Source organism: Scyliorhinus torazame, chromosome 2 (assembly GCF_047496885.1).
Source record: "Scyliorhinus torazame isolate Kashiwa2021f chromosome 2, sScyTor2.1, whole genome shotgun sequence".
In the NCBI taxonomy this organism is placed as follows: Eukaryota; Metazoa; Chordata; class Chondrichthyes; order Carcharhiniformes; family Scyliorhinidae; genus Scyliorhinus; species Scyliorhinus torazame.
In genome coordinates this window covers 173,382,749-173,406,691 of record NC_092708.1, presented here as the reverse complement: position 1 = coordinate 173,406,691, position 23,943 = coordinate 173,382,749, and the positions used below count along the sequence as shown (strand labels likewise).

At 48.9% G+C, this 23,943-nt stretch overlaps 1 protein-coding gene across 5 annotated transcripts in view; it reads right to left on the bottom strand.

Annotated features, from left to right (window-relative positions):
• The window catches only part of unc80 (unc-80 homolog (C. elegans)), a 599,468-nt gene that overhangs the window by 455,959 nt on the left and 119,566 nt on the right, over nt 1-23,943 (bottom strand). For all 5 annotated transcript variants that reach the window (XM_072480367.1, XM_072480341.1, XM_072480351.1 and 2 more), the window contains exons 9-11: nt 15,537-15,671; nt 14,859-15,075; nt 1,292-1,432 (exon numbers count right to left, since the gene is read on the bottom strand). In XM_072480367.1, coding sequence (XP_072336468.1) covers nt 1,292-1,432; nt 14,859-15,075; nt 15,537-15,671 — 493 coding nt within the window. The remainder of the gene's footprint in view (nt 1-1,291; nt 1,433-14,858; nt 15,076-15,536; nt 15,672-23,943) is intronic.

The following is a 23,943-nucleotide window of genomic DNA, read 5'->3' as shown; positions in this document are numbered from 1 at the left end:
GGGCGCTGTACCATCTGCTCCTGGTGGCGACGGGTTTGCAATCCGGGGTCCAGCAGGCACGAGGTCGCGTGGCCGTTGATTTTAACCGTTGTCAACGCGGTGGCCAGGTTGTGCGGGCGAGATTGGTCCAGCGTCATCGAAGCGAGCTGCGGGTAGCCATCGGATGCTTCGGGTGGCGAGCGTGTGCGGTTCCGATGTCGGGATGTCCGGAGACCCTGTGGGGGACAAGACCCATGGTGCGCACATTGTGGTCTCGGGACAAGATGGCAACGCCCATTGGTCGCACATGGACCCGGGAGGAGAAGATGGCGACTCCCATTGTGCATCTGGCGTGGGGGAGGGGGCGATAGCGGGCGCGACAGGTGCATTGGGAAGGCAGGGCCCCGGCTGAGGAGGTCGTCGGCGGGGTCCGGGAGGGGTAGGAAGGAGAAGAGTGGGCAGCGCGGCGGGAGATGTACGATTGTACGTTACGGGATGCGACCGTCATGGAGAGCGCCAAAGTTTTCGTCTCCGCCAGTTCGAGCGTGGCCCCTTCCAGCAATCGTTCTCGGATGCGGTCCGACGCAATCCCCGTCACGAAGGCATCGCGCATGAGGAGATTCAGTGTTCGGCAGCCGTGACGGCCTGACAGTCACAGTCCCTGACGAGTGGAACTAGGGCCCGCCAGAAGTCTTCGATGGACTCACCAGGTACTTGCGAGCGGGTGGCGAGTACATGCCCGGCGAAGAGAGTGTTCGTCTTCTGCGCGTAGTGTTCCTTAAGGAGTTCCGATGCTTTTGTGTAATTTGTGGCGTCTTGGATCAACGGGAACACGTTGGAGCTCAGTCTGGAGTACAGGACGTTTATCTTCTGAGCCTCCGTTGGCGCGGGGTCCGCCGCGTTGATGTAGACCTCAAAACATGCTAGCCAGTGAGTAAAGTCTTTCCTGGCGTCGGGCGAGTGCGGATCCAGCTGCAGGCGATCGGGCTTAATTCGGATATCCATTCTGTGGAAAATCTGACTGTAATAAATTGATGCACGATCAGTTGCACAAAGTTGGGTACAACTGTGGCTTTATTACAGTCAGATGCGTGGCCTCCTGCTGCAGCTCGCGAAATGGCAGGGCACTGGAGGTCATACATATTTATGCAGTTCTCAGTGGGCGGAGCCAGCCGGCAGGAGCTACCGGCGAACCTGTAGTGCAGGTCCTACCTTACATCTCCTATTACAGTGGTTCACCACACTAGCATTTATCAACTGTGCCCAAAATGTACCCCAGGATGGCTACAGCGTTACTGAGCATACATCTTACCTTCTTTCACTGCGTTGTCTCCGTGACTGTTGGAGTGATCAGGTATGTCACTCAGCAAGGTGTGATGGGAATGGGAATGCCTCGCACTCATGCTTTCCATTTCTGTTGCTGTATCGGAACTCCCTCGCCGGGTGAATTTTCCTGTGAACGCAGAACATTGAAAAAATGCATCCTTAAAATCCTCTGAGGAACAGAGTAAAATGAAAACAAAAATAAAACACAAATAAAACTATAAGCCAGAGGGTTAGTGATGGGTTCAACATTGTGATTTGACATTTGGAGAAATCCTTAACAGTTATGTCTTGAAATTACACCAGGCATAGATTATTCCTTGGACACTTAATGACTTTAAGATAAATTAATTAGTTTGCCAGTAAATTATTTTTAAATGAGTTAATGCCTTCAGTAAATGAGCAGATTAAGCAATTTAATGTCCTCTTGTAAGCATAATTATATAAATATTTGTGATGTCATTTTAAGGCTTTGGAACACTTGGGGGGGTGAAATACAGCAGGCATGTCACAAACATTTTGTAAGAGACAGGAAAGGGAAGTTGAAGCATTTGTTAATTGGTGTTTTTATGTTGGCTCAGTGTTGACAAGGTGGAAAGTCTGGAAGTTGTTCAACTCTCTTCTCTGTCAACAATTAGGGTACAGTACAGAGGACAGGAAATAACTTAAATGGAGTTAAATGGCAAAAGGCATGTAAAATATCCCTGAATTCTTCAAGCAAGAAAGAGGCTAAATACACAAGTTGAGAAGTGGGAGGAAGAGATAAATAAGAATGGCACGACAAAAGAATAAACATGCAGTTAACAATTAACAGTTCATAAAAGGGAATCTTCCACCTGCATGTAAGTAGCAATAAACAGGTAGAAAGAGACAGAGGGCAGGATTCTCCGGCCTCGTCCGCCCGGCGACTGGAGAATCCCGCCCGAGGTCAATGGACTTCTCCATTGTCCGCCTCTCGTCCGTGGGGTCCTTGCAGCAGGCGGGGCAGAAGAATCCAGCCCAGGGTCTCTTGGAGTCTCTTAGAACCGAAGGAAAAATTGTGACCTATCCGAGATGAAGAAGGGAACTTGTTTTTAGATGCAGAGGCTATGGGAAGGGTTTTAAATGAATATTTTGTCTCAAAGGAAATGGATGAAGCAGATATAGTAGTCCAGGAGGAACACTGTGAGATACTGGATTGGATAATCATAGAGAGGAAGCACTTGAATGACTGAAATCCTTGAAAGTTGATACGTTGCCAGGGCCAAATGGATTGTTTCTGAGGCTACTGAAGGAGGTCAGGGAGCAGGTAGCAGATGCTCGGACGTTGATTTTCCAATCCTCATTAGACACAGGGGAGGTACCAGAGGACTGGAGAAATGCAAACGTTGTACCATTGTTTAAAAAGGGATCAAAGGAAATGCCGAACAATGATAGACCAGTTAGTCTTATGTCAGTGGTGGGCAAATTAGTAGAATCAATTCTGAGAGATAGGATTAACTTCCATATAGAAAGGCATGGACTCGTCAGGGATAGTCAGCATGGGTTTGTTAAAGGAAGGTCTTGCCTCACAAATTTGATTGAATTCTTTTTGGTGGTGAGTAGCCAGGTCCTCAGCGGGTTCCCCTTTTCCCCAAGAGCCAACCGGCCATCCTGGGGTGGTCCTCGATGATGGTCCTCGGATGTCTGACTGCCCCAGGATGTATCTTCTGTTAACATAGGGCACTCTCAGATGGCCCGGTAAGCACAAGGTGACAAGCGTGCAGTTTGCCAGCCCCTGGATCTGGGGCATCCCAGCAATGGCGGAGAATCCTGCTGCCCAGGCATCTTGTTTGGCTTGGTCCATGTCAAAGTTTTCTGCCTGGGCAAACAGGGCATCAATTACCTGTCGGATGTACCTGTGGGCTATGGCCTGAGAGATGCCACACAGGTACCCGCTTGAGTCCCGGAATGATCATAAGGCATAAAAGTTCAAGGTGGTGAGCAGCCCTGCAGTACACCGCCCAGAAGGTCGTCCGTTTTGTGGTGGTCAGCTATGTCCTCCACAACATGGCACAGCAGCGGGGCGATGTGCTGGAAGTGGGAGATGAGGAACATGTGGCCACTCCGAGGAGGAGGAGGAGAACAAGGACGATGAGGCGGATGAACCGAAGGACCAGCCTGAGGCTGCAGGACAGGTGGCAGGGAGGCTCTCATAAATGCCTGCTTCACTTAGGACTGGCCTGTTCTGTCATCGCTACCTTCGGCTGCCCTGTGGCTCACCTTCTGGACCCCTTGAGGGAACAGGACATGCCTCCTGGCCTCAACTGCATCTAGAAGCCTCCCCAAATCTGCATCTCCAAATCTTGTGGCCGGTCGCCTCAATGCCATGGCTGCAAACTGGGTGGGGTTTGCTGTGCAAGGGCTGTTTAGGTGCTGCTCGACCTTGTTAGCAAGAGGGTGGGGGTGCTGGTGACTGCGGTCCCAGCGAATTGACTGGTGAGTCGTCATTTGCGGTGAGAAGCCCATGGAGCCTCATTAAATCTTGCAGCTACAGGCCCACCTCCGACTACATGATACGCGACCAGCTCGTTTTCGGTGTTCAGTCGGACCCCTACATCAGCAGCTCCTCAAAGTAAAGCAACTCACCCTAGCGACCGCCATCGAGACCTGTGTCCTACATGAAAATGCCAGCAGTCGGTACTCCCATATACAAGCGGCTGAAATGGCGCGGCAAGGTCCCCACGAGGCGGAACGGGTCCAAGTGATTGAGCACCTCCAGGGCCTCAGCCTGGATGAGGGCGGCCATTTCACGCGCTTTTCGCGGACTCCCGCACTTGTACGCACCAAACGAGGGGACAGCGACGTGGAGGAACGTAATGTGCAGGCGCGCACCACGCATGACCGCACCGCGCATGCACGGTGGTGCAGCAAACGTGCTGACATCACGACGTGCGGCAACTGTGGCTCCACCCATTTAAAGCGGCAATGTCCCGCAAAATCTCGACAATGCCTATGATGTGGAAGACTTGGCCACTATGCTACCTGCTGTCGAGCAGCTCAGCCTTCCAATTCATATCGCTTCAGCCAGCCTCGCAGGAATGTTCGGGCAATTCAAACCACGGTCAACGAGTCCGATTCCGACCTCCCACACAGCAGTGACACCGAGGACCCGAAGGCGCCTTTCCCAGTCGGTATCATAACGAAAAACAGGCTGTCCCCGCCAATCTCATGGCGTGGTCTGCTTTCCAAAGCCTTCGTGTCAAACCAACCATTCTTCCATCGGCCTGCCAGCTATTGGACTACAATGGCAACATCTTTCCTGCTACCGACTCATGCCAACTCGAAGTGACGCATAAGTCACGAAAAGCCATCCTTCCTTTCGAGATCGTGGGCTCCTCGAAGGACTCTCTGCTTGGCGCACAGGCGTGAAAGCTGCTAAACCTCATTCAAAGAGTTCATTCTCTCTCTCCTGATGACACGTCTGCCTTCCAGGATGCTGACTTCAGGGCGCAACTCAATGCCATCATCGACCAGCACCGTGACGTCTTCGAAGGCATGGGCACGCTCCCATATACTTACAAGATCATACTCAAACAGAACGCCACGCCTGTGGTGCATGCACCTCACAGAGTCCCAGCACCCCTCAAGGACCGCCTCAAACAGCAGCTGCAGCACCTCCAAGACCAAGGAGTGATCTCCAGAGTTACGGAACCAACTGACTGGGTCAGTTCCATGGTGTGCGTAAAAAAAGCCTTCCGGCGAGCTCAGAATCTGCATTGATCCAAAGGATCTGAATCGCAACATAATGAGGGACCATTACCGAATCCCCAAGCATGAAGAGATCACATGCGAGATGGCTCGCGCCAAGCTCTTCACCAAACTTGAAACCTCGAAAGGATTCTGGCAAATTCAACTGGACAGATCCAGCAGGAAACTGTGTACCTTTAACACCCCTTTGGCAGATATTGTTACAACAGGATGCTGTTTGGGATCATATCGGCATCAGAAGTGTTCCACAGGATCATGGAACAAATGATGGAAGGCATTGAAGGTGTTTGTGTCTATGTCGACGACATAATCATTTGGTCCACCACCCCGCAGGAGCATATCAGTCGCCTCCAGCGCGTGTTCAAACACATACGGGAGCAGGGCCTACGCCTCAAGAGAGCCAAATGCTCCTTCAGCCAGACGGAACTCAAGTTTCTAGGGGACCACATCTCCCAGTTGGGTGTGCGGCCGGATGCGGACAGGGTGGCTGCCATCACAGCCATGAAAAAGCCAGAGGACAAGAAGGCGGTCCTCCGATTTCTGGGCATGGTCAACTTCCTAGGGAAGTTCATCCCTAACCTCGCCTCTCATACCACAGCTCTCAGGAACCTGGTCAGGAAGACGACAGACTTCCAATGGCTTCCTGCACACGGGAGCGAATGGATAGAACTTAAAACCAAACTTACCACGGCCCCGGTATTGGCCTTTTTTGATCCAGCATAAGAGACAAAGGTTTTGACCGATGCCAGCCAATCTGGCATCGGGGCAGTGCTCCTGCATCGCGATGAGGCCTCATCATGGGCCCCCGTTGCATATGCATCATGCGCCATGACCCCCACGGAACAGCACTACGTGCAGATCGAAAAGGAGTGCCTGGGCCTTTTGACATGTGTCGTCAAGTTTCATGATTATGTGTACGGCCTTTCCCAATTCACCGTCGAGACCGACCATCGCCCGCTGGTCAATATAATGCAAAAAGACTTGAACGACATGACGCCTCGCCTCCAGCGCATTCTGCTCAAACTCCGGCGATATGACTTCCAGCTCGTATTCACCCCGGCCAAAGACCTGATCATAGCCGACGCTCTGTCCAGGGCAGTCAACACCCCGTGTGACCCAGAGGGGTTCATCTGCCAGGTTGATGCCCATGTGGCCTTCGTGGCCTCCAATCTACCGGCCACGGATGAAAACCTCGTCCAAATTCGGCGCGAGACGGCAGCTGACCCCCTGCTACAGCGTGTCATGCGCCACCTAACAGACGGGTGGCTCATGGGCCAATGCCCGCAGTTCTACATCAGAGATGATCTGGCGGTAGTCAATGGTGTCCTTCTGAAGCTGGACCGCATTGTTATCCCGCACAGCATGCGCCAGCTTGTCTTGGAACAGCTACACGAGGGCCATGTTGGCGTGGAGAAGTGCCTCCGACGGGCCCGAGAGGCAGTGTACTGGCCCGGCATCAATGACGACGTCGCCAACACAGTGCTCAACTGCCCCACCTGTCAGCGGTTCCAGCCGGCCCAACCACGTGAGACCCTACAGCCCCATGAGTTGGTCACGTCCCCTTGGTCCAAGGTCGGCATCGACCTGTTCCACGCGCTGGGCAGGGACTATGTTCTGATTGTAGACTAATTTTCAAACTACCTGGAGGTGGTACGTTTGCACGACATCATATCGTCTGCAGTCATCCATGCCTGTAAGGACACCTTTGCTCGTCACGGCCTCCCACTCACTGTGATGTCGGACAATGGCCCCTGCTGCGCAAGCCAGGAATGGTCCAACTTTGCCAGGAGGTACAACTTTGTGCATGTGGCATCCAGTCCCCTGTACCCCCAATCCAACGGCAAAGCGGAAAAGGGCGTCCACATCGTTAAACGGCTCCTCTGCAAGGCTGCCGATGCGGGATCCGACTTCTACCTCGCCCAGCTGGCCTATCGCTCGGCCCCACTGTCCACTGGTCTGTCGCCAGCCCAGCTGCTCATGGGTCGCACCCTGAGGCGACGGTGCCGTCCATTCATGTCCCAAACCTCGACCAAGTTCCGGTCCTTCAACGAATGCAGCTGTCTCGTGCATAGCACAAGGCGGCTCATGACTCCCGTGCAGTTGATCTCCCTGCTCTGGCTCCAGATGACAACGTCCGCATCCATCTTCCGGATGGTGGCTGGTCTGCAACTGCTGTTGTTCTTCGACAGGTGGCTCCCCGCTCGTTCCTGGTTTGTCTGCCGGATGGTCCCATTCTGCGCCGTAATCGACGTGCCCTTCGTCTCGTTCCGCACTCGCTGCATGATCCTCTGCCAGTGCCACGTCCTCCTGTTGTCCCTGACCTGGACTATGCGGCGATTCCGGTTACTCTGCATCCTCCTCCCTCTGACGCAATCCAGCCCGCTCCTCAGCCGGCGGCTCCCGACCCACCCTTGAGGCGGTCAACCAGAATTCGTCGCCCACCTCAGAGACTTAATTTGTGAACTTTGTGCACTAATGGACTCTCTGGCCCGTTCTGTTCTTCCGTTTAATTGTTCAAGTGGTTTATACATAGTGTTCATCTCGTTATTTGTGTGACACACTTTTTTTCTGCACCAGGCACCTTCCCATGTAAATAGCTTAGTTTTATGTACATAGTCCTGTAAATATTTTGCACACATGTAGTCAGGAACATTCACCACACACTATTTATTGTCACGCAGGCACATTTTTTTAAATAAAAGGGGGGGATGTCATAATATACACCAGTATATCATAGTGCAGACACTCACTGATGGACACACAGTGGGACCAATCAACATGCACAACACCGCAGCCAATCACCAGTGAGAGCACACGCACTATAAAGACAGGGGGCATCAGAGTTCCCGCTCATTCGAGTAGCAGCTAGCTAGGAGGACAGAGCTCACAGTCAGCAACACAGACATTCACCATGTGCATCAACTGGTTAGGACAAGGCAAAGGTCTTTAGTTAAAGCTAGTATCGTATTTACCCACAGTTCAAGTATGTTTAAATAGTTAACCTTTTAATAAAAGTGTTGCACTACTTCAAGTGTTGGTGACCTGTATGTGATCCAGAACACCCAACAAATCAGTTGTTAGCACTGCTGCTTCATAGCGCCCAGGTTCGATCCCGGCCCCGGGTCACTGACAGGTGGATTTTGAACATTCTCCCCGTGTCTGCGGGGGCCTCACCCCCACAACTCAAAGATGTGCAAAGGTGGATTGGCCATGCCAAGTTGTCTCTTAATTGGAAAAAAAACACTTTAAATTTATTTAAAAATAAGATTTTCTTTCCCCAAATTCCACCCATAATGTTGGAATTGTATAAAATACTGGTGAGGCCACAACTGGAATATTGCGTGCAGTTCTGGTCACCACATTACAGGAATGGATTTATTGTTCTGGAGAGAGGAGATTTACAAGAATGTTGCCAGGACTAGAAAAGTGTAGTTACAAGGAGAAATTGGATTGGTTGGAGTTATTTTCCTGGGAACAAAGAAGGTTGAGGGATGGCTTAATTGAGGTGTGCAACATTATGAGGGGAAGAGAAAAGGTGGACAGGATTAAATTGTTTCCCTTGGTGGAGAATTCCAGAACCAGGGGACATAGATTTGAGATAAGTAGCAGAAGACGTAGAGGGGATATGAGGAAGAACCTTTTTACGCAGAGGGTAGTGGAAGTCTGGAACTCACTGCCCGAGTTGGTGGTGGTGACAGAGACCCTAAACACTTTTAAAAAGTACCTGGATCTGCAGCTTAAGTGCTGTACATTATAGGGCTATGGATGGGTGCAGAAAGGTGTGATTAGAACGGGCACCTGGGTGTCTTCAGACTGGCATGGTCAAGATGGGCCGAATGGCCTCTTTCGTACTGTAACGTTTGTATGCTTCTATGATTCTAGGTGACACATGCATAGAACAGCAGGCTAAAGATGGAATACATAATGGGCCATAACTTCTGACTAGCGTCGGAAAGAGCTGGTCTGCGAGAATTACAAGAAACGAATACCCTTAACAATTACTCTGCCATTACGCTGCTATTTCTGATCACTGGAGGTGCTTGCGAGCTGCTTTGAAAGACTCCTCGCAGGTTCTAATGCAGTCCAGCCCCAGCAGATTACAAGTGGCCACATAACCATTTTTACTGCACTACCTTCCGTAAAGCAGTTAAGTTTAAAGAGCCCAGTGAAATTGACAGGCCATGGAGAAGGTTTTTAAGGTAAGTGGATAAGATTTGAGTGGCCAGGGGATCTGAGGTGAGGGGGGTGGTGGGGGCGTGGGCTGTTCAGATGTCAGTGTGTGGGGGGGGGATCGCAGGTCATGATTTAGGATTAAGAGATCAGGGGTGAAGATTTGGAGGTCAGCGGTGAGGGTCAGAGAGTAAGGTGAAGAGGCCCAAGGACAGGGGGAGGGGACTCAGTTCGGCCTGCAGGGGTGATCAGAAGTCAGATTGGAGGGGGGGGGGGGGGGGGCATGTGGTAAGGGAGCATGCTTAGAGGGTTGGGATGGTGGCGAATAACATCGTGGGTGGGTAGGCTGGTTAGGGGAGTCAGTATGGGTGATTACAATCCTTACCCAGAAGTTAAAAGAGGTTTTAATTCTATCTTTTTCTGGGTAACTATCATGTAAACCTGGCAGAACCAATCAAAGTTTGCGATTGGATCGTTCCCAGCACAGGGCCATTTGTCCAGGGGCAGTTTTCGCTTTTGGACAATTGTTGTGCAAATGCTGACCTGTGAAATTCCAGGTGTAGCCCCCAAATTCAATGCTGAGGAGTTTGGAAGTTATGGCCCACTCCACTCCTTTTTGTCAGTGATAATATGAAGGATGAGGATGCCGATAGTGCAGATGGTAGTGGTCTTGGTCGGGGTGAAAATTAATTGTCAGGATGTGCTGGAAAGGCTTGGTTATGCTTCGGGTAGGTAGGTTGCCTTGTCCAGATGACTTGCATCTCTAGTTGCTGAGTGAAGTAGGGGTGCAGACAGCCATAATCTGACAATCTTTTCTCGATACAGGGGAGGTGCGAGAGGATTGGAGAGTGGCAAATGTAAAATCCTTGTTCAGGAAAGGCTGCAAAGACACTCTTATTGGATACAGGCCGGTCAGTTTAAATCAGTACAGGGTATGGTCTTAAAAGTAATAATCAAAGAGAAAATTAACAGACATTTGATTATGTTTGAGTTAATTAAGAGAGCAGCATGGATTTGTTAAAAGAAAATTGTGTTGACTAATCAAGTAAAACTTTAAATGAATTAACAAAGGTTGATGAAAGTATTGAAGTAGATGTCTATCATGGATCTTAATGAATCATTTGACAAAGGACCCATAAAAGGCTGGTCAACAAAATTGAAACTCAGGAATAGGAACGTCAGTGTCAGCTTGAATAAAGAAAATGGTTAAGGACAGAAAACATAGACTCATAGTAAATGGTTGTTTTTCAGACTGGAGGATGGTGTTCCCCAAGAGTCAGCGCTAAGCCTACTGCTTTCTTGATATATATAATATACATACAAACATACAAATGCACATTTATCAATGCATATGTGTGTGATATATATATATATGACTTGATACACAGTAAAATTTCAAAATTTGCCAATAATATCTAACTTAGAGATGTGGAAAATGTCAGGATGATACCAATCAACTGCAAAAGAACTTAAGATAGGCTGTGAGAATGGAGGGAGAAATGGTTACTGGAACTTAATTTGCATTTTGGAAGAAGGGTCTAGAGAGGGATATGGAGGTTCATGAACATAAGTCTTTCAAAGCTGACAGTACAGATTGGGAAAGCAGCATACGGGACATTAAGGCTGAGATCTACTGGCCGCGTCCCGCTGGAATTGGGGCAGGACGCAGCCGGTCGATCCCGGGACAGGCCGCCCCCGGGATTACCGACAGCCTATGTCGCGATCTGGGTCCCACGCATTTAAGAACCCACTTAGCCGTGCTGATGCTGGATCAATCAATCACCTAGCATCTGTGAGCCTCACCGAGGAGGCCACAGTCGGGCGCCATTCGTCCCCACAAATGGGAATCAAGCAGAATGGTACCTGGAGGGGTCTCCCAGGCAATTGAAGACCCCTGGGTGGTCGGCCTCTGGACAGGGAGGCATCCTGGCACTGCTGGTGCCACCCAGGCACCTTGACACAGCCAGCCTGGCACCATGGCAGTACCACCTGAGCACCCTGGCAATGCCACCTGGGTGACATGCTGGCAGTACCAAAGTGACAAGCTAGCATTGTGCCCGCACTGGGGATCGGGCCCGGGGGTGCCCTACCAGTGTGTGGTGGGGTGTGGAGAGGCCTGAGGACCCACCTATTGGTGAATTAGGCATTGGGGGTGGTCCGGGGGGTTGCATCTAGGGGTTGAGGGATCAGGCGCCATTTTAAAATGGTGTCCCAATCTCTTCCTGCATTTAGGAGCTCATTGGAGTACAGGAAATTATGCCAAGTGCGGCCCCGGAGGGGGCGTTCCCCACCAGGGCACTGAAACAAGACAGAGTTGTCATGATATTCAAACACACATATCATGATAGACACACCAACAGACAAATCAGCACACACAACACGACAACCAATCATAGACAAGGACAGAGACAGTATAAGAGAAGAAACACGACACCTGGTGGCCAGTAGATCTGGAGACCAGGACAAGGACAGGACCTGATTAACATCACACACAGGGAGTCACCACGTGCAGAGTATCAAGACAGAACTGTAAATAACAAGTTGAAATAAAACAGCGTTGTACCAAATACAACCGTGTTGGTTCATCTGTACATCAGAACACCCAACACTACATGGTACAGGAGTGGATCGATACCTGCCGGCAAACCTGCCATTCTGAGATATGGACATCACCAACAAACCGCAGCCGTTGCAAGTCGCTGGGAACCTTGGCACCAATTGGAAGCTTTTCAAGCAGCGATTTGAACTGTACATGCGAGCCAACGAGAAACAGAGTGCCTCGGACGAAACAAAGATTGCGATGCTCCTCACCACCGCAGGTCAGCACAACATCGATGTATTCAACTCACTGGTGTTCGCGGAAGGCGCGAACCAATCCAAGTATGACACGGTCCTCCTCAAGCTAGACCAGCACTTTAACGTTGAGGTCAATGAAAGCTTTGAGAGGTATGTCTTTAAGCAGCGCCTGCAAGGTAAGGATGAGCTCTTTCAACCCTTTCTGACGCACCTCCGCATACTCGCGCAGTCCTGCGGTTACGGCAACACCTCAGAATCCATGATCCGGGACCAGATTGTTTTTGGCGTTGCCTCCAGTGGCCTATGCCAGCAGCTTCTTAAAATTAAAGGCCTGACCTTAGCGTCTGCGGTGGAAGCTGTGTCCTCCATGAAAATGCAACCAGCCGTTTTGCCCAATTTCAGGCGACCGAGTCGGCACAGAGGGGGTCCCTAGCCGTCAAATCGGCAAGCCAGGCCACCCACGAGGCCGAACGCATCCAGGCAATTGATTATCTCGGCCCGGACGAGGGCGGCCGTTTCCCGCGCTTTTCGCGGTCTCCCGCGCTTGTGCGCACCAAAACCAACGGCAACATCGAGGGACGCACTGCGCAGGCACGCCCGATGCAAGACCGAACTGCGCATGCGCAGTGGCGTAACGAACGCCGTGACGTCATGACCTGCGGCAACTGTGGAGCTGCACATTTAAAAGGGCAATGTCCTGCTAAAAACCGACAATGCCTACGATGTGGCAAGATGGGCCACTACGCTGCCTACTGTCGAGCGGTTCAACTGATGGATCCTACACATCTCCGACAACCTCGCAGACACGTCAGGACCGTCCAGCCCGTACATCAGGACATCCAACCAAATGACACAGATGACCAAGATGCCTTCCGGATTTCAGTCATTGATGTGAACAGGGTCAACACCATCAATCCGGCCGATGAATGGAGTGCCACCCTGCCGGTCAACCTGAATTCGTCGCACACCTACTAGATTGGACTTATGAGACTGTTCACACGTTAAAGTTGAAACACTATTGTATTGTAACATGTTACTGTTTTATCATTCCAGATATCGTTTGACCGGACCACACTTCAAAGTTTTTCGTCTTCCTGTTTTGTTATGGTACAACCTCGTTAGCATGACACACCCGACATCACCCCATGTATATAGTTACGCCACATGCACCTGCTGTAAATATCACGCACACACACTTTTAGATGCACTCACGACACATTTGTATTTATAACCACGTAGGCACATAACTTTGTTAAAAAAGGGGGATGTCATGATATTCAAACACACATATCATGATAGACACACCAACAGACAAATCAGCACACACAACACGACAACCAATCATAGACAAGGACAGACACCTGGTGGCCAGTAGATCTGGAGACCAGGACAAGGACAGGACCTGATTAACATCACACACAGGGAGTCACCACGTGCAGAGTATCAAGACAGAACTGTAAATAACAAGTTGAAATAAAACAGCGTTGTACCAAATACAACCGTGTTTGTTCATCTGTACATCAGAACACCCAACACTACAAGAGTGTTGTTAGATAGCGGGGCCGTTTCCAACGCTAAAGGTGGCGAGAATGATCCCGCTAACCCCACCACCAGGTGTCGTGTTTTGATTAGATCACGCCTTAGGTTTCATAAGTGGAGGTATTGAGTACAAAAGCAGGGAGGCTGTGCTGAACCTTTACCAAACTCTTTTTTGGCCACAGGCAGTGAATTGCGCCCATTTCGGGTCACCACACTTCAGGAATGGTGTTGCAGATCCTTGACAGGCTGCAGAGATTGACCAAAATGATTCCAGTAATCATGAGTTTAGGTACAAGGTTCGATTGCAGAAGTTCGAGTTGTTTTCTTAGGAACAAAGGAAGATTAGTGGAGATCAAACAGGGATGTGAAGATTATGACAGGTTTAGATAAGGTGACAAATAAAAGCTGTTCTCGTGAGCTGATGGCACAAAGTTTAAGGGAGACTGATTTAAGCATTTTAAGTGACTGTGTTTTGAGACATGAGCTACAGGGAGAAGCAGCGAGTGGTAGCGAACCGGATATTGCTATCTTTGACGGTGGTAGAAGTGGAGATGTTCAACGATTTCAAAGGGAAATAAACTTGCAGGTCTATGGGGATAGATCGAGAAATAGGACCGACTAGACAAGCATGGACTTAATGGGCCAAAGAGCTCCTTCTGTGACAAAATAGGTTTAACAGCCACAAATCAGGCAGGTCAACCCCGTGCTTTCATAAAATACGGCTTTACGATGTTGAGTTGGCAATTTGACATCATCCAGCCTCTCTCCAATAATACAGAAGTCAAGCGGCTCGACAAGTTCAGCTTAAAAAAGCCAATAAACTGCAATTTTTCATTGCCCATTTCTCGCTGGTCGCACGGGAAAAACATTCCATAGCAATGAGCAGCAGAGTTTGCTATCGAAGACTAGAACATTTAGATGCTAGTAGACTTTATGTGTTCAGTTTTTATGAGCTGACATAAGAATTAAGTAGACTGTAAGGCTGTGAACTGACTTCCACTTCACTGCCCTAGATATCCGATTGGGCACTGAGTTCCCCTTCACAACGCTGATTGGCAAGAATTCCAGCTAGTTGACCACCAATTGGCCAGGCAGTGCATGATTCAACCTGCCGCAATGGCAGGGGAGTTAGCAAGTGGACCATACACTTTCCATTCCGTCTCTCTTAGCCTGCTGAAAACCATACAATCCAGTCCAGTGACTGTATGCCCCACCCAACATCACCCCCAAAGAAATATTTTACAGGAGGAAGCTAAAATGTACATGAACTAAACATATGAGAGCAACATCAAGTTACATTAAGCAACCTATTCCTGGCTCACCCAGTATTGTAGCTTGCCATCCCCCTCTCTCCAAACCACGTCTTTCTTCTCCAGTTCCAGAAAAGCTCCCAAATGAAAATGTGCTTCGGGTTGGTGACACATCTAAATGATCCTCATGAAGAAGAAATGGCATTCCCATGCGTCGCTGCCTCTTTTTACCCGGGTGATGGAATGGGATTGAGCCTTTGCGTTCACGCTCCTCTTTGCGACTCTTGAACTTGTAGACAAGTGTGGTCATCAATATTATTACTCAATAGTACATTTGATGTAGGTCACAGACTCATTTTGCACATTAACATTTAGGCAGCTGTAGCTTAATTTTTGAGTTTATGATGCAGGTTTTCCAACTGACATATTATAACACATGCATTAACTAATTTATTCACTTTAGTTGAAGTAACTATGATAAGGAAATCTATGCCTATGAACAAATATTAAACCGATAGAAAAATTGCGATACTCCAGTAATTAAAATTAATGCTGACTTGATGTAGATATTGCCATTCAGCAGTATTTCTTACATAATGATGGCCGTGTTCTGAGGTGTAATAGAGAATGAGAACATAAAGGTTAAATACCAATGATATATGTAAATAGAATATTTATTAAGCCAGTAGAACTGATTTTAAAATGCATTTTTTGTTAGGCCTCATATATATTTACAAAATATTTCTTCACCTTTTTAAAGATGTTCATGCCTAGGTCAGTAGAAAGGTCTGGAACAGCCGGTCGTCTCAGGTTAGCCACGGACACCTTAGAAAATGTTTCAGAACTAAGGGATTTTTCCCCTTCATTGCACTTCATTGTAAGATCCTTGCAAAAACAGAACATATAAATGAGTCAAACATTCTTCAGAGAAAAGCTTTTTTATTTGTTTATTCTTTTAAAAAATTAATTTATGGGATGCGGGCATTGCTGGGTCGACCAGCACTTATTGCACATCCCTCGATGCCTTCGAGAAGGTGAGCTGCCTTCTTGATCCGCTGCAGCCCTTGAGGTGTAGGTTCAGTCACACCACTGTTATAAGACCATAAGACATAGGAACAGAATTAGGCCACTCGGCCCATCAAGTCTGATCCGCCATTCAATCATGGCTGATATTTTTCTCATCCCCATTCCCCTGCTTCTCCCCATAACTCCTGATCCCCTTATTGATCCACAACCTATCTATCTCTGTCTTAAAAGACACTCAGTGATTTGGCCTCCACAGCCTTCTGCGGCAAACAGTTCCACAGATTCACCACCCTCTGGCTGAAGAAATTCCTCCTCATCTCTGTTTTAAAGGATCGTCCCTTTAGTCTGAGATGGTGTCCTCTGGTTCTAGTTTTTCCTGCAAGTGGAAATATCCTCTCCATGCCCACTCTATCCAGGCCTCGCAGTATCCTGTAAGTTTCAATAAGATCCCCCCTCATCCTTCTAAACTCCAACGAGTACAGACCCAGAGTCCTCAACCGTTCCTCATATGACAAGCTCTTCATTCCAGGGATCATTCTTGTGAACCTCCTCTGGACCCTTTCCAAGGCCAGCACATCCTTCCTCAGATACAGGGCCAAAACTTCTCACAATCCTCCAAATGGGGTCTGATCAGAGCCTTATACAGCCTAAGAAGTACATCTCTGGTCTTGTATTCTAGACCTCTCAACATGAATGCTAACATTGCATTTGCCTTCCTAACTGCAGACTGAACCTGCACATTAACCTTAAGAGAATCATGAACAAGGACTCCCAAGTCCCTTTGTGCTTCTGATTTTCTAAGCATCTCCCCATTTAGAAAATGGAGGGACTTATGGAGGGAGTTCCAGGATTTTGATCCTTCGACAATGAAGGAACAGCAATATATTTCCAAGTCAGGATAGTGAGCGACCTGGAGGGAAACCTCCAGCTGGTGGTGTTCCCAGGTATCTGCTGCTCTTGTCCTTCTAGATGGTAGTGGTCATAGCAGTAGCACAAAATGAAGACCGTGAATCAACAGCCCATGTTTATCTCCACTTTCCACTTTTTCTTTTCCACTGATTTTACACATCAGTAAGCTAAAGCACATGAAGAAATTAAAATGGACACCAACACTGCTACTTATCTGTTGGTAAGGTCCCAACTGTATATGTTTTCAGAGCTAAGTGCCAATCAGGTTGTGCTGGCTACACACAAACAATTTTCCCCAAACCTTACAGCCTGATATTACAGAATGACGGAATCACAAAATAATACAACACAGAAGAGACCCTTGGGTCCATCGAGTCTGCACCGAAGCATGAAAAACACCTGACCTGCCTACTTGATCCCAATTGCCAGCACTTGATCCATAACCTTGAATGTTATGACGTGCCAAGTGCTCATCCTAGTAAGGATGTGAGGCAACCCGCCTCTACCACCCTCCCAGGCAGTGCTTTCCAGACCCTCACCACCCTCTGGGTGAAAAGGTTTTTCCTCAATCCCCCCTAAACCTCCTGCCCTGACTTTGAACTTGTGTCCCCTCATAACTGACCCCTCAAGTAAAGGAATAGCTACTCCCTATCCACCTTGTCCATGCCGCTTATAATCTTGTACATCTCTATCAGGTCACCCCTCAATAGACATAGAACTATACAGCGCAGTACAGGCCCTTCGGCCCACGATGTTGCACCGAAACAAAAGCCATCTAACCTACACTATGCCATTATCATCCATATGCTTATCCAATAAACTTTTAAATGCCCTCAATGTTGGTGAGTTCACTACTGTTGCCGGTAGGGCATTCCACGGCCTCACCACTCTTTGCGTAAAGAACCTACCTCTGACCTCTGTCCTATATCTATTACCCCTCAGTTTAAAGCTATGTCCCCTCGTGCCAGCCATTTCAATCCGCGGGAAAAGGCTCTCACTGTCACCCCTGATCATTTTGTATGCCTCTATTAAGTCTCCTCTTAACCTTCTTCTCTCCAACGAAAACAACCTCAAGTCCATCAGCCTTTCCTCATAAGATTTTCCCTCCATACCAGGCAACATCCTGGTAAATCTCCTCTGCACCCGCTCCAAAGCCTCCACGTCCTTCCTATAATGCGGTGACCAGAACTGTACGCAATACTCCAAATGCTGCCCTACCAGAGTTTTGTACAGCTGCAACATGACCTCCTGACTCCGGAACTCAATCCCTCTACCAATAAATGCCAACACTCCATAGGCCTTCTTCACAACCCTATCAACCTGGGTGGCAACTGTCAGGGATCTATGTACATGGTCACCTAGATCCCTCTGCTCATCCACACTGCCAAGAACTTTACCATTAGCCAAATATTCCGCATTCCTGTTATTCCTTCCAAAGTGAATCACCTCACACTTCTCTACATTAAACTCCATTTGCCACCTCTCAGCCCAGCTCTGCAGCTTATCTATGTCCCTCTGTAACCTGCTACATCCTTCCTCACTGTCGACAACACCACCGACTTTAGTGTCGTCTGCAAATTTACTCACCCACCCTTCTGCGCCTTCCTCTAGGTCATTGATAAAAATGACAAACAGCAACGGCCCCAGAACAGATCCTTGTGGTACGCCACTTGTAACTGAACTCCATTCTGAACATTTCCCATCAACCACCACCCTCTGTCTTCTTTCAGCTAGCCAATTTCTGATCCACATCTCTAAATCACCCTCAATCCCCAGCCTCCGTATTTTCTGCAATAGCCTACCGTGGGGAACCTTATCAAACGCTTTACTGAAATCCATATACACCACATCAACTGCTCTACCCTCGTCTACCTGTTCAGTCACCTTCTCAAAGAACTCGATAAGGTTTGTGAGGCATGACCTACCCTTTACAAAGCCATGCTGACTATCCCTGATCATATTATTCCTATCTAGATGATTATAAATCTTGTCTCTTATAATCCCCTCCAAGACTTTACCCACTACAGACATGAGGCTCACCGGTCTATAGTTGCCGGGGTTGTCTCTGCTCCCCTTTTTGAACAAAGGGACCACATTTGCTGTCCTCCAGTCCTCTGGCACTATTCCCGTAGCCAATGATGACATAAAAATCAAAGCCAAAGGTCCAGCAATCTTCTCTGCTCCAGCGAAAACAACCCAAGCTTATCCAACATCTCTTCATAACTTAAATGTTCCATCCAGGCAACATCCTGGTGAACCACCTCTGCACCCCCTCCAGTGCAATTACATCTTCATCTAGTTATGCCAAAAGAGGTGCATATGTGCAGTAGTGTTTCAGGTTTCAGAGGGAGCTAAACTGCTTCTCTGTGGACTAATTAACATTGCCTGAGGAGTTCTGATTCAACAAGACACAGTGAAGATCACTGTCTTGTATTCTGGCCCTCTTGACATGAATGCTAACATTGCATTTGCCTTCTTAACTGCTGACTTATTTTTGTGTAATTTGTGTGTTTTGTGTTTAAATAGTTCCTTCTGCAACAAGTGTAAAAATGGAGATGGATTTCTGATTGAATATATCATCCGCATTGTATTTAAGAGTTGTAAAAGGGGAAGTGGAAGTTTTCCTAATGTCAAAAGCCACAATCGCACATTCCAAGTTTGGCCGAGAAGCAAATATCTCCTCGGATAGCAGTGGTATATTATAGGCAGCTTCTCCAAGTAGATGCAAGGTTGAAAAGATGAAACATCCAGTGCTTCCACTCTATATTGCTATTCAAGAATCTCCAGGGGAGTTCTCCCAGTATCCTGCCAATATTTATCCCCCAACTAATACTAAAAAATAGGGGATATGGCCATTATGTCATTGCTGTTTTTGGAATCTTGCTGTGTGCAAATTACTTGTAATGTTTCCTACATCACAACGGTAAAAGATACGTTAAAATACTCTGGCCTCAAGATACTTTAGGATGTCATTAGATTTTGAAAGGTGCTACATAAATGCAAGTCAATTTGTTCATTTATTTGTACACTAGTAATGCTGGATATTAGAACTGCATGCACTGCTGGTGTCCAGGGTTGCTATGGAATATGGAGAGAGGATTTACATTTTAATTGGTTGAACGGAGTTGAATTGCACGCAGAATTTTAAGTTTCAGCTTCCCTGGGCAGGATTCTCCCCTACCCGGCGGGGCGGGAGGTCCCGGCGGAATGGAGTGGCGTGAATCACTCCGGCGTCGGGCCGCCCCAAAGGTGCGGATTCCTCCGCACCTTTAGGGGCCAAGCCACACCTTTAGGGGCTAGGCCCGCCCCGGAGTGGTTGGCGCCCTGCCAGCTGGCGTGGAAGGCCTTTGGCGCCACGCCAGCCGGGGCCGAAGAGACTCCGCCGGCCGGAAGGAGTCCGCGCATGCGAGGGAGCATCAGCGGCTGCTGATGTCATCCCCGCCCATGCTCAGGGGGGGGGTCACCTACGCGTCGGCCATCGCGGAGACCCACACGGCAGGCCCGTAGTAAAGGAGTGCCCCCAAGGCACAGGCCCGCCCGCGGATCGGTGGGCCCCGATCGCGGGCCAGGCCACCATGGGGGCACCCCCCGGGGCCAGATCGCCCCACGCCCCCCCAGGACCCCGGAGCCTGCGCGCGCTGCCAGTTCCCGCCGGTAAGGGACCTGGTTCAATTCACGCCATCGGGACCGGCATAGCAGCAGCGGGACTTCGGCCCATCGCGGGCCGGAGAATCACCAGGGGGGCCGCCAAACGGCGCAGCGCGATTCCCGCCCCCGCCGAATCTCCGGTGCTGGAGAATTCGGCAGCTGGCAGGGGCAGGATTCACGCGGCCCCCCGGCGATTCTCCGACCCGGCGGGGGGTCGGAGAATCCCGCCGCTGTCTTCCAAAATTTTAAATTTTAAAAAATATATATTTTTATTCTCCTTTTTCCCATTTTCGCCCAGATTTACACCCACCAACAATAAACAATAAACAGTAACAAATATGTCAATCCCCATATCAATAACAACGATCCCATCCTCCCACCAAACCCCAAACATTAGCCCGCATGTTCACACAAACAAATGACAAAAAGGAATTAGGGAATCACCCATCGTCACCATTAACACACACAGCCCCCCTCCCCCCAACCCTCCCACCCACATGCCCCAACTAATGTTCGATGTTATCCTGTTCTTGAAAGTGCATAATGAATAATGCCCATGAATTGTAGAACCCCTCCATCCTTCCCCTCAGTTCAAACTTAACCTTCTCAAGAGTCAAGAATTCCAACAGGTCCCCCACCACACCAGGGCACAGAGTGGAGAGGATGCTCTCCAACCTATCAGGATCCGCCTTCGGGCGATCAACGAGGCGAAGGCTACAACATCTGCCTCCGCACCCATTTCCAACCCCGGCAGGTCCGACTCCCCGAATATGGCCTCCCGGGTACCCGCGTCCAGTTTCACATGCACCACTTTAGAAATTACCCTAAAAACCTCCTTCCAGTAATCCTCTAGCTTTGGACAGGACCAAAACACATGAACACGATTAGCGGCCCCCTTCCGCAACGTTCACACTCGTCTTCTACTCTTTCAAAGAATCGGCTCATCCTCGCCCTCGTGAAGTGTACTCTGTGTACCACCTTCAGCTGTATCAGCCCCAACCTCGCGCACGAGGTGGAGGCATTCACTCTCTGGAGCACCTCACACCAGAACCCCTCCTCCATATCCTCTCCCAACTCTTCCTCCCACTTTGCTTTGATCCCTTCCAGTGGTGCCTTCTCCTCTTCCAAAACAGCTCCGTAAACCGCTGACACTACCCCGTTCTCCAGTCCCCCTGTCGTCAGCACCTCCTCCAGCAATGTGGAGGCCGGCTCCACCGGGAAGCTCCGTATGTCCTTTCTGGCAAAATCTCGAACCTGCATGTATCTAAACATTTCCCCCTGCTCCAGCCCATACATCGCTTCCAGCTCCTTCAATCCTGCAAACCGACCCCTAAGAAACAAATCTTTTAGTGTCTTAATCCCCTTCTCCTCCCATTTCAGAAAATTTCCATCACACTTCCCTGGCTCAAATCTGTGGTTCCCCAGAATCGGCATTTCCCTTGACCCTGCCCCCAACCCGAAGTGTTGGCGAAACTGCCTCCAAATTCTCAATGAAGCTATTATTACCGGACTTCCTGAGTATTTCCCCGGAGCTATCAGGAGTGGAGCTGTTGCTAGCGCTTTCAATCCCGATCCCTTGCACAAACTCTCCTCCATTCTGACCCACTGGGAATCAACCCCTCTGACCCAGCTCCGCACCTTCTCCACATTTGCCGCCCAGCAGTAATACATCAGGTTCGGAAAACCCAAACCTCCTGCCTGCCTTCCCCTCTGTAGCAGCACCTTTCTAACTCTGGCCACCTTCCCTCCCCATATGAACAAAGTAATCCTTCCCTCAATCTCTCTGAAAAAAGCCTTTGGCAGGAAAATCGGCAGGCATTGGAAAATAAACAGAAATTGCGACAACACGTTCATTTCAACCACCTGTACCCGACCCGCCAGTGACAGAGGGAGACCATCCCACCTTGCCAGATCAGCCTTCAGTCTCCCCACCAAACTAGAAATGTTGTACCTGCGGAGCCCCCCCACTCCCAGGAAACCTGCACCCCAGGTACCTAAAGTGAGCCAAAATGTTAACTGTTAAGCAAAATTTAAAAAGTCTTTCTAGTCATAGCCTCCCTATGCTGTGGAAAGTGCCTCAGGCATGCTTCAGTCATTTTCAACATTCTTGACAGATGTGAGTCGCATCAACAGCCTTCCGAACCAATATCACAATTACTCTTACCTCAGATATTTGGTTGGAGTAAGAAATGGGCCACAGTGTGAATAGAATTTCTGGTTGCTGAAAAAATACCAGGATTCCACCAAAACATAAAATTCTGTGTTTAATGCATGGATTTAAATATGTGAAGTGGACAACTTGGACATCCTGAGATATTAGAGAGAGGACTGCAACCATTTTACAGTTCCACCATTTTACTGGGGAAGCTGATTTGATTGGTACACTCCAGATACCAGACTACTGATATCACTAATTGCAAGACAACATTTTAATGATTGGATAGTTTAATTAAGAATGCGGACCTTTAGTGTGATTGGTTAATTATTCTCATGTGCTATGCCGTGATGTGTTGGGTACTCTGCTACACAGACGAACCAACACGGTTGCGAATGGTACAACTCAGTTTTATTACAAACATTTATTTACAGTGGTAAACTGGTTACTGAGGTTCGATCATAACCCTTGAATCTGTGGACCTCTTCCTAACACTATCTTGGAGTGGCACTCAGCCCATGGTGGATGTCTGAGTGGCTTGCTGTGAGCTCTGTGCCCTGAGCTGTCTCCTGCTGGAATGCCCGGGAAGTGTCGTGTTCCCTGTTTTGTAGTGTGGCTGCTCTTGCCTGTGATTGGCTGTGGTGTTGTGTGTGTGTTGATTGGTCCGTTGATCTGTCCATCAGGATGTATGTATGTTTGTATCATGATGTTTACCTGAATATCATGACATGCAGGATGTAACCTTAATCAATAGTCATGATTGGACATAAATAACTAGTAAAAAATGATTGGTATATGCTAATTTCTTGCAATCTAATCTCAAAGTATAACTGTCTGTACCATTCTTGAATCTGGGCCTTTTGGTGTCCGGATTAGAATACCGAGAGTCCACATGATTAATAAAGGGCGCGATTCTTCCAAAATCCTTCTCAGCAGGTACTGCCGCGAGCTTCCGGGCGCTTGCCCCATTGGCAACGCTGCGTCTTGCAGTCGGCACCCAGAACAGGGGTAGCCATCTGGGATGGCCACTTCCAACTAAGCACAGAGCAACTCACAAAGACTGATGGGTAAAATGGACAAGCCAAGAGTCAGGCAGGTTCTGAGCCTGAAATGCATATTTGTCAGCAAAGTCCAGACGGTATCAAAACCTCGTCCCATTAGCATGTTAATCAGGCCGATTAGCAGGTGATGGCCCATCTCCCCCAACACAAAGGACTGGTACTCCAGCTACCGGGACAGTCCCAGACATTTCGGCGCCACTCCCTGTCCAAGGGGAACGCAAACAACGGGGTCAATGACCGCTTGAGCCATGCCCAGTCATCCAGATCCCCGCCCACTTATTGGCTAAGGAATCGAACGGAGTGATCAGGGATCATCCAATTAGTAAGGCCCAAATCGAAGGACCGCCCAAAAGAGCAT